General features: G+C 35.4%; 1 protein-coding gene across 1 annotated transcript; it reads left to right on the top strand.

The window, feature by feature from the left end:
- The first annotated feature begins 396 nt into the window (after positions 1 to 396).
- On the top strand, positions 397 to 1,157 carry LOC113238086. The gene has a single exon (XM_026474808.1). The coding sequence runs from the start codon at positions 435 to 437 to the stop codon at positions 1,155 to 1,157; it is 723 nt and encodes a 240-aa protein (XP_026330593.1). The 5' UTR covers positions 397 to 434.
- The last annotated feature ends 10,769 nt before the right edge of the window (positions 1,158 to 11,926 follow it).

Genomic DNA, 11,926 nt, shown 5'->3' with positions numbered 1-11,926 from the left:
TATATGAAAACGCACATAAAGAAAGTAATCTTGTTAAATACGGTAAAATTGCACAATTATTAGCTATCATTACAGAAAACACTAATGATTTGTTAGATGAACTTATAAGAATTGAAAATATACTAGCTTTTACTAGAACCATGACGACTCATCATTCTATGGTTAGTGTAAATGTTCTTAAAATCATGTTAGAGAAGCTAGGTATAATATATGGACAAGACAGGTTGATAGATTTAGATTTTAGGAATTATTATAATATTATAAGATCTGGATCATATTTTGTAAAAAAACAGATAATTCTAATTTTTAAGTTTCCCGTAGTTTCTCCAAACGTTTACAACTTATACAAATTATCCCTAGCACCTAATAAATTTCACCAAATCCTCATTCCACCCTACCCTTACATAGCAACTAATGGAAATGAATTTGCGTACATGGAGGCTGAATGCCCGAAGTATGAAAATCAGTTTCTCTGTGACGAAAGTTCTCGTAAAAAACTCCGCACCCAATTCGATTGCGTACAGGAAGTAATTTCAAGACAGACCATCGACTCGACATGCACCTTCTCAACCATTCATCTATTAAAAGAAGCCATGGAGCAACTTGACGATCGCAACTATGTCATCACCTTCCCCAAGCCAACCAAAGTTCAGTTGAGCTGCAACACTCAGACTTACAATATGTTAAACGGAAGCTTTCTAATTACACTGCCAATCCACTGCTCCCTGCGTACACCCGAGCTCACCATAGTAAATTCCGACGACATCATACAGGGACAACCACTTAAGATTATGAAAATAAATTACCCGGATGGAATGGACAACACAGCATCACCTCATCTTAACTTGAGTTCTATCAACTTGAGAAGTTTACACACCATTCAAGACAAGATTATGTTCAAGCCTCAGTTACAATTGCAGACGATTCCCGATGTACTGTACCATACCACTATACCGTTTTACATTATACTATTCGGTGCAGCTGTACTCGCCCTCGCCGTACTGGCTCGCCGCTACTACGTTTGGAAAAACACACAACCAAAACCATCTGAAAAGACGATCAGCATTCGACGAGATAAAGCCACTGAAACCACTGGAAATCATATCTATGCGAAACCATCTTCTCCAGCAATTTTTTCACTGAAAGTTGGAAAATAATTGCTGATCTGAGGGTGGAGGAATTATATCGCTGAAATCATGTATGTCGGCGCCCCAAATTAGAAGCACATCGCAACAGCGCGTGCAAGCAGTGTCAGCATAACGTGCCGGTGCAACGTGCAGCAGCAACGTGACCAACGTCAGCGTTTCCCCCAGATTGCGTACTTTATAATATTTTCACGACACTCGGTTTCTAGCATCGAACCTAGGCATTAGCTTTAGCACGTAGTAAATTATATTGTAATTTTTATCTTTTAATAAATTAGTTAAATTCAAATTTCGTTTTTTTTAAATCCTCCGGCGGCAGCCTACGTAATTAGCATGTATATTTGGGTCTTGTTATTGACAAACATTTTAATTGGGGACCGCATATTGAAAGTGTGACTAACAAGCTAAGGTCAATTAATGCTAAACTTTCAATTTTAAAGTATAAGTTACCATATCATACTCTTAGAATGTTGTACCTTGCATTGGCGGATTCAATAATTGCTTATGGATTAGGTAGCTATGGACGTACTTACAAAACATACATAGATAAAATATACAAATTGCAGGTTAGTATACTGAAATCGATAGTGTCAAATAAAGTTAAAAATAAATATAATGATGACAACCTCGGTCTTTTCAAACATTGTAAGGTGATGTCGGTTTTTGAGAAGTCCAATATGATTATTTTATTGGACAACTTTGACAAGATTGGCCAAATCATGAAAACGAGCAGAGATGGTCGGTTACGCAACATCACTTACCTGCCCACATATCAACTGCCTAGAACCACTAATACGTACGGTATGAGGGCGGCTAACTACATGTTGCCTGACATACTAAATAAATTACCAGCAGAGCTTCATGAGGATATTTTTTCAAGTGTAAAAAAATGTAAACAAGCTGTAAAACGTTATTATTTCGGTGGATTTAAAGGGCAGAATTCATAACTTTATTTACTTATATTATATTATTTTTTTAGTTTAAATTATAATATTTTTGTCTTAGTACCTATTTAGTTATTGCGACTCAATTCCTTTCGCATAAACCCATTAAAGGGTTTTTGAAAGGAAAATCTAAATGTACATATGTGTTTAATTGTAAATTGAATAATAAATTAAAAAAAAAAAAAAAAACACTATTGCCAAAAGCTCCTTTTCTATAGTGGGGTAATTCTTTTCGGCTTTATTTAAACCTCTACTTGCATATGCTACTGGCCTGCCATCACTGTTACATAGTACAGCCCCTATTGCGTTACCCGATGCATCCGTCTGAAGTAAAAATTCGTTTTCCTCTGTCAAATTAGGATACTGTAGGACTGGTGGACTTATAAGCGCGGTTTTTAATGATGGGAATGAATGCTCACATTCATCTGTCCATTGAAATGGTATATTTTTAGAACATAATTTATTTAGAGGACAAGCTCTCTCTGCAAAATTCTTTATAAATTTTCTATAATAATTAGCAAAGGCTACGAAGCGCTTCACGTCGTCTGTGTTTTGTGGCCTTGGGTATTCTTCAAGTACTTTAATTTTTTCCGGATCTGGTAGTATTCCCGCTTCGGATACTAAGTGGCCTAAATAAAGAATTTCTTTTTGAAGGAATTGACATTTGGAGGGATTTAATTTTAAGTTAGTCTTTCTTAACCTAGCTAAAACGTTTAGTAAGTGTTTATTATGTTCGACCAAATTTCTACCATAAATTACCAAGTCGTCTTGGTAAACAAGGCATTGCTCGTAGTTTAAACCTGACATAGCCACCGTTATCATTCGGGAAAAAGCACTGGGGCTAGTCTTTAACCCCATAGGTAGTCTGGTCATCTGATACTGATTTTTGCTTGTAGTAAACGCTGTGTATTGTCTGCTATTTTCATGCAGGTTTATCTGATAAAAACCCTGGTACAAGTTGAGGTGCGAAAAATAAACGGCGCCCGATAGCGAGTCCAGTATGTCTGTTATATTTGGCAGAGGGAACTTGTCATCCTGAATTTGGTTATTTAATTTCCTATAATCTATGACCACGCGCCATTTCTTCACGCCGGTTGTATCTACTTTTTTAGGTACTAGTAACAGTGGACTAGACCACGCACTTCTACATTCTTCTATTATGCCGTCATCTAGCATACCTTGAATTTGTCTATCGATCTCGAACTTTTGTGAGTGGGGTAACCTATATGGTTTTACATAAACTGGGGTACTATTAGGTTTTAATTCGATTGCCTGGTGATATAATGATGTTGTTGACAACTTGTCCCCGGGTAGATGGAAAACATCAGGAAATTTGGCGCAAATATTTTCTATGGACTTTTGTTCCTCCTCATTTAAATAATCTAGTTTTAGCTGAGAGAATAATGATTTAACTCTATCCGAGTTTACTTCAGTTTGAGTATATTGACATATAAAATACTCATTTAATTTTTATGTATGCAAATTGAAATAATTTAATTTAACGACTTCATTTCTAGTATTTAATATTTTTAATGGTATTAATCCATTTACGGGACGAATTATTGTGTTCGCTAGATAAACCTCGTCACATAATTCCTGACTACTAATTACGTAGTCCCCTTTTAAATTGGTTTTAACATAATGGATACATTCGCAGCGTGCAGGTACAGTAAGATATGTTTCACTATTTTGTTTCGAATATTCAATTCTCAACACAACACTTTTTTCCGTGTTTGTCTGTAATTTCGTAGTATTTGATTGAAAATCTAACGTCGCTCTATACTTTTTAAAAAAATCTTGGCCCAAAATTCCTTCAGTTTTACATGGTAACTTTTTGAAAATGTAGAATTTATGTTCGAAGACATCGGTGCCGTGATTCAGTTTTAGATAAACATAGCCTTCCGAAGTTACAGTTCCACCAACTCCTTGATACACAGTCGCTCTTTATGGAATGGTATTCGTAAACTATGTATTTGATCATACTTGACGACGGAGAGCGATGCCCCGGTGTCGATTAACCACTTGCATTCATATTTATTTAAAGTCAATGACACTTTGTTTAAAGAATTACACGCGCAGATATAATTAGGCTCGAAAAAAATAATTGAGCGGCTCTGTGTCCGTTTTTGGTGGCTCTGTATTGTCGGGCTCTTGGGTCATGAAATGCATACTCCTATTTGAAGAAATGCGTCGATTTCCACTGTATCGACCTCGAGATGCGTTTCCGTTATAAAAATTCCTACTCTTCTTCTGATATTTACCCTGCGGAGGTCTGTAAGATTGGGACGGTCTTGATTTAGCATAACTTTGACCTCGCTGACCTTGTGTGCTCCCCATGTGAGCTCTGTAAGGTCTTTTATTAAAGTTATTTTTATATGGTGATTGTTGGTACGTACCCATAATCTCTGCTACTCCCGAAGAGGTACTTGCGGCTGTTGAAATCTCTTCGTCTTGGGCGGTCTGTATAGCATCCTTTAGCGTGCTGAAATTACGAGCTGTTATAATGGTACCGACCCTCCGATTTCGCAACCCGTCGGCAAATCTTCTGATTGCATTTTTCTCATTTATTGGGCGTAGAACGTCATAATTTTTCGAGTTTCCCTCGGATTGCGAGATCGTAAGGTCCACAAACAATTCCGTTATTTCTTTACCGAAGTCGACAATCGACTTTTCGTATTGTTTAGCCTGTTCTAATTTTGTTTGTAAGGCAGTTGCCGATTTTTGTGGCAACAGCTGCCTTTTTATGTCCCTAAGAAGTTCGTCTATTGACTGGTAAGCGGATGAAAGTCTCAATCTTGCCGACTGCGATAGTCTGGTTTTCAAGACAAATGTAATTAATTGCGTCTCACTATCCTTGTCTAAAATAGAGCTGTAATATTCTGTGGCAGATATTAGGTCTTTAGTGTTTTGTTCCGCATCCGTCATTGCGGGTAAAAGGCTTAAAGCGACCTTTAAATCGAATTTCGCCATTTTTATTTTTTCTTCTTCTTCACTACTTTCTTCACTTATGTTTCCTTCACGAGTTTGTAACAAAGTCTGAATGTTATGGTATACAGCCTTAAAATCACTACTGTATCTTTGTATTAATTTTTTCTCATGCTCATCTTTGAATTGTAACACTTTACTAATCCTATCTATATATTATGTATCATATTGCGTTACTATTTCCTCAACTTTTTGTATATACTGCTAAACTCTTTCTCCTTTCTTACTCCTACGCTTAGGTCCTATTTTAACCAAGTATTGCCGAACCGCTACCAAATCATTGCATAGTTGCTCCATGTAATCTGCCATGCATATAAATCACACTCAACCATATTTAACCAACTTATTACACTTATTTTCTTACTCTAATGATATACCTTTTTTATATATATCTAAATGAACAGTATCGTTATGCTAAAATGTCATAATTATCGTACTTTTCCGCCGTAATAAATACATAACAGTACGTACATGCCAATTTTACGTTTTTACACTTCATTGTGGTCACCTTTCACAAGAACATTAACACATATCATAGTATCGCAACATCACATCACGGGGAGGTAGATAGTCTCTTTGTAGGTTGCTAACCAATCTTCTGTAGACGTAGTGTGCCAGTTTCCACTCTACGGTTGACTCTCTTGTTGAAACATTTAAAGCAATAGCGCACGACAATGATTGTTCCGACAATTATAAAAATTAGAATAAACGCCAGCATGCACCAAGAAATCATCCCGATGTGTGTTTCTACCTGGGTGCTGGTTATTGTGTTGTGGTAACCGATTTGGGATGTAATTTGTGAAGTTTGTGGCTCCGGTTTGGAAGCTTGGGAGTTACACATTTTAAATGTTGCACACAATGTCAGTAAACGCGTATTTCATTCACTTATTGTCCGATATCATTTTTATTTAATTTGTAATATAAGTCGCGGCGCGAGCGGCAGAGCCCAAATATGGCAGGGTCGCCATGTAAGGATGGGAGCTGGTGGCGATGAGTGAAACGAGCGAAGGCGGGTATAACACTGATTTATTGAGAATAGTACGGGTATACATATAGTACGCATAGGTCTACACTACACCACATTCTCAATAAGCACTCCCAAACAACTCGAAAACGTCTATAATTCTCGTTGTCGATCGACTATGACGATCGACAGTGACGATCGACAATGTCGATCGTATCTGTAGGCACCTTTACCGGTCAATGGTCGATCGATCTCATCAATCGATTGATGTGGTAACACCTAAACATGAAAGTTCTTTAAGGGTTTTTGTAAAAGGTGACATAGATAGATTTAGCTTATAACTAAATCTATGGCATATATAGACTACCGATCGAACATCCTAAAGGACACGAAGTCAAACGTGGTACAACCTGGGAGATTTTATTGTAGTTTATATATAAAAATAAAATACTTCGTTAACTATAATAGTGTTTCTTTAATTTTCAATTCATCTTACATTAGTAAATTGAATAATTTTTAAAGATTACTTCTAAAGCGCATTCCCTTGTGGTTTTCAATCCAACATCTTTCGCTATTGTACGTCGACAGCATCATGTTTATCCACCTTTTGCCGCTAGCAGTAGTTTTGCTCAGCGATTCTTTTGTTTTTTGAGTGGGTTCTTGTATAACAAAATAAACCATTCACTAGTTATTTATGGGCTTTGCAGATTTGATTGCAAACATGTAGTGTCGAATTGGTTGTTACGACTTGACTATTCCATGACTGAAAGTCTTCTTACCGTTCCCAGTTAAATCTTGGTAGCGCGTTCTCTCGCGTGCGTTCACACACACATACTCACACACATATACACACATATACACATACATCTACATCACACACTTGGCTTCATAATTTTTGATTTGTTACATTTGTTTGTGTACCATTTAAGTATATGCCATAATTTTCACTTCGTGTGCAGTTGTGCCAGTAACTATATATTTATAATCTAACAAAACCCTTTTTCCTTTTTTTCTCAATCACTTTTATTTTGATTATATTCTGGTTGGAATGTTCTGTTGGGTGAGTGCCTGGTGATCTGTAATACAGGTCTAGTAACCTAGTACGGACTCCAGTCTCTCACAAAGGCCGATTATGTAATTGTTAGTTATAATGTTTAAGTTATACCTTTGTGTTTTTTGAGAAAATAAATCATATATTATTATATTATTATTATTATATAGGTACGTACATGCATTTTAACTATTATTGACAACGTCATAAAATAATGTCTTTAACAATAATAATATGTACCTATAGCTTAAAAGTATTGATGTAAGTAGGTTTGTAATTACTTTCGTCCACTAACTAAAACGCGGCTAAGTGACAAATCGTCAAATATCCGTTTTAAATAGCAAAAGATAGAGCACAAAATTATCTTATCGGAACTTACCCTAACGATGCATAGCTGAAATACCATTACATACTTTCAATATTCTATAACTGGGTTACGGTTTTTTATGATATCTCAAAAAAATATTTTGTCACTTAGCCGCGTTTTCGTTAGCGGGAGGCAGATTTGTAATCGTAATTAACATTTCCGTCCGCTTACATGTTTTGTTATATAATAGGTAAGATGTATTTTTACACCTGTATATCACAGGGTCCAATCACCATCATGATGTTCAATATTCCTTTTTGATTCCGAAATGTGCTTAGTGGTAATTAGTCAAGTTGGTTATTCTACGATAAAAGTTTCTGACTCGGTACTATTGTTTTGTATCTATCACTCATCTATGTTAAAATGTTAGGCGTTTAATAAGAGGTGGTAACATCTCATATTTCTAAAAATGTATAATTTCATTGGTACGCTAGAAGTAAAACTATGCTTTTCACGTAGAAAAAATAATTCCTTTAATTTGTATTTTTTTAAAAACGCAATGAATTTCTGTATTAAAAATAGAATACAAGCCATTTATTGCAACGCCACATTATAAGAAAGAAACACAAAAATTAATACAAAAGAATATTAAAAATTAAAAAAAATAAACAACACAAAAACAGCATAGCTAACGTTTAAATTAAACAACGTATGTAAAAGGCGTATGTAAAAGGATCTGATTCAGCTAAAGCGACAGCCGAGAATGGACTGTTTTGGAATGGAATGGACCCTAACGAGTGAGTGACGAACGTGTGCGTCGCGAAATGAAATAAAATACTACGTAAATACCTGTCTTATGTTAGTACAGCGTGTACTCTTATATCAAATAAATACTTACATAATCCTTGCAGTATATATACATTTAGTTAAATTATTTTTTTTATTATTCTTAATTAATTGTTTTCAAATCTTATCTATGAAAAGCTTTTCAAGTTAACACGGCAGCGGTTTTAAATCGCTTAGGGCCCGTAGAAGTTAATAATAATTGCAGTAGTTTTAAATTACGCAAAGTCCAGTTTTTCTTTAGTAGTTCACTGTCATAATTTCTGAAATGAATAAAAACATAATAAATTAATTGGTTGAAAATAAATTGACGACCTCGGTGGTTCGTCGGTATGCAATGTGAGACGCAGGCGACGAGGTCAGTAGGACCAATTTGAGAAATGAACTTTTCTGAATTTGTTCTGGTCTGGGTGTTCTGTGTAGTGCCCCAGAGTGAATTCCGTTCGTTTATAATACAGCGAATTCCCTAGTTTGAGATAAGGTAATTGGTGTGATTGTCTGGTACACTATCACAGTATACTTACACCATACTTGCACATTAAACGCAAGAACTTAACTATTACTCTTTAGTGACGTTTAAAAATAGTAATTTTTGAAATTTTTAGACTTATATGCTATAAATGCATTATAGTAATTGACAGTTTCGCCACCAGCTAACATTCACCACATAAAACCACTTCACTGTTGAATAAATTAACACGCAAGTTTTGTCACACAAAACCAGCAATGGACAACATGGGTATGCTGAGAAAGAACATGGACGAGCTGGCTGCCCTTTTTGCAAGTAAAATGGAAATATTTGAGACTTCACTTGCATCTCCCAGACAAGATTCAGCAGTGGTTTCCAGTGAGTTCCATACTTTTAAATCTTTTATATGGAAGGCCGTCTCAGGTCTTAGATCACAGCTGGAATTCATCTATCAGGCCTTAGATGATCTTGACATGAGGTCAATGAGAAAAGCTCTAGACACTTGTTGTAACAACTTAGGAATAAGCGAAGTATCTCAGCCATCTCTAACCGTATGCTCCTGGGGACTGGGGAGGAATGTGGCCATGGGAAAGCTTCATCCAATACTTCTACGTTTCTGTAACCATCAATTGCACCAGAGAGTATGGGCTGCTAAACGTGGCTTGAAAGGCACTGGTATAACTCTGTCTGAATTCCTCACTGCCAGTAGGCATGCTGTAGTATAGATAGACTATATTTATAGTCTAACTGCAACATGTGGTGCGTATCGCTTGGCTAGCATTTAAGTTTACATTTTATTTTATATTGTATTGTTTACTTACTTATATTCTGGAGACCGAACAATAAACAGTCTTCAACCAGTTATGTCTAATATTAATGCAAACCACCCTATTTTTTCACTATAGTTAACAATAGTTATTAATTAAATACCTTATTTTTAATTTTACAACGAAAACATACCAATTTACGCTACATTAAGTTTTACAAATTATTTTATTGAATTAATTTTTATTAAGTTTAATTTATTATTAATAGAAATTAGAATAAACTAAAACATATTAATCAGTACTGCAGTCTTATATCTGTTTGGGATTTTTCATTAGAGGAAATACTGGATCCCAAACTGGTGGTACGGAGAAACCATCTTCCCTGTTGAAATTACGATGTTTTTTAATTTCAATGGCCTCTCGCAGCATCTTGGGTAGATCCTGGGTAGTTCTACCCAGGATGCACATAAGACTGCAGTACTAATTAATATGTTTTAGTTTATTCTAATTTCTATTAATAATAAATTGAACTTAATAAAAATTCATTCAATAAAATAATTTGTAAAACTTATGTAGCGTAAATTGGAATGTTTTATTTGTGAAATTAATAATAAGGTATTTAATTAATAACTATTGTAACTATAGTGAAAAAATAGGGTGGTTTGCATTAATATTAGACATAACTGGTCGAAGACTGTACCACCTCAGTCAACCGTGATCATGGGACCTGTAAAGGGCCCGAAACGTCGGTTTGTTTGAAAAAACAAATATACGCGATTTAAATCCGGAAAAATAGTTTCATTTCCTATGTGTAACAATCGCGAAAACCTAAGAACTCGATATTCTTTTATTATTTTGTAGGTATGTAGTAGGTATGCAAAGTCGAGTTTAATTTTAAGTATGTCTGATCAATTAAAGGAGATTCATATTAAGTTGGATTATTTAAGAGAATATTTGTGTAAAATTGGTCCAGAGAGACGTAAAAAAGATATTGCTTATTAGAAATTAGAAGAAGCTACTAGTTATTATGAACGTTTGGAAGATATTGTGTCTCAATTAAATAAAGAGGTCGACGAACAAAAGCCAAGCTCAGAAGCTTTTCAATATTTTCAACATTTAACTAGCGAAATTAAGAGTAATAATAAGAAAATTAAATTATTATTAGCTCACGTAGATTCAGGGACTCAAACAACAATGGCGAGTTCGTTTGATATAAAAACCTCCATTTCCCTGTTACCTGTGATGAACGGTCAAGATCTCGTTACTAAACAATTAATTGATAGCATTTTATTATACAGTTCTTTAATAAATGACAGTACACAGACTGAATTGATCGAATTTGTATTAAAAACTCGACTATCACCTAGTGCTAAATTAAGGTTAAAAAGCACGTACTCTACTGTGAAAGATTTAGTACAGGATATTAGAAAGTTTTTGTTGCCTAAAAAATCAACAGAAGCTTTATAAACACAGCTTTTCAGAACAAAACAGGGACGTAGATCGATAGAGGCATTTGGGACGGAGCTAGAGGAGTTGTTTGTAAATTTGACATTAGCTCAGTCCGATGAGGATAGCGCTAAATTTGACATATTGCGTCCTCTTAACGAGAAAACTGCGATCAAACGATTCGCAGATGGGCTCTCCGACTCAAGGTTGAGCACCATTGTAGCTTCACGACAGCTCACATCGCTTCCCGAAGCTATTAGGGTAGCTGTTGATGAAAGTATAATGTCGTCACAGCAGTCAGAGCAGGTTATGCAGTTTAGGCCGATTGCCTATAATCGCGGATTTTCACAAGGTTCTTATGGCCGAACAAATACTTCCAGTTACCATAACGGTCACAAGAATTCAAGATATAAAAATATTGCAAATAATTATAATAGAAATCATGGAAATCATGGTAACGAAGGTCAAAGAAGTACCTTTGTAAATTTCAGGCATAGAAGTAAAGACACACGTGACTCGCGTCTGCAGTCACACGGTGGCCGCGCTCACTTTTCACGGGTTCAGCATAACGTGCATGAGATAGTGACTCAGGAAGGTTTGCGAAATACTGAGAATAGCAAATTTTTTCGTGCCTAAACAGTGCACTCGTAATATTTTTAGTTATAATAATTTCTTTACAGTAATGTCATATTTAGGAAATAACGAGAAACTGAACTTGTTAATTGATAATGGAGCCAGCTTATGCGTAATAAAATATGAACGACTAGCACATAATATTGAGTTACTTAAGTTGATTAGGAAAGATAGTATTTTAATGAAGGGGACAAGTGGTAATTTAGAATCAGAAGGTTATATTTACTTAGATATAGAACTTGTAGGGGTAATTTGAAACAAAATTTCTATGTTTTCAAGAACTTAGCTTGCGCCGCAGACAGGATACTCGGCCAAGAATTTTTCCAAAAGTATAACGCAGTGGTGAGTTACAAAGATGGTACCTTGAGTTTG

The sequence above is a fragment of the Hyposmocoma kahamanoa genome, unplaced genomic scaffold, assembly GCF_003589595.1.
Source record: "Hyposmocoma kahamanoa isolate Upper Pololo Valley unplaced genomic scaffold, ASM358959v1 94707, whole genome shotgun sequence".
Lineage (NCBI taxonomy): Eukaryota > Metazoa > Arthropoda > Insecta > Lepidoptera > Cosmopterigidae > Hyposmocoma > Hyposmocoma kahamanoa.
The sequence above is the reverse complement of the archived record's forward strand: the minus strand, read 5'-3'. Positions and strand labels throughout refer to the sequence as shown.

What these genes read in the sequence shown, in the direction of transcription:
- LOC113238086 (XM_026474808.1), top strand. Translation starts at nt 435, where the DNA reads ATGGAGGCTGAATGCCCGAAGTATGAAAATCAGTTTCTCTGTGACGAA.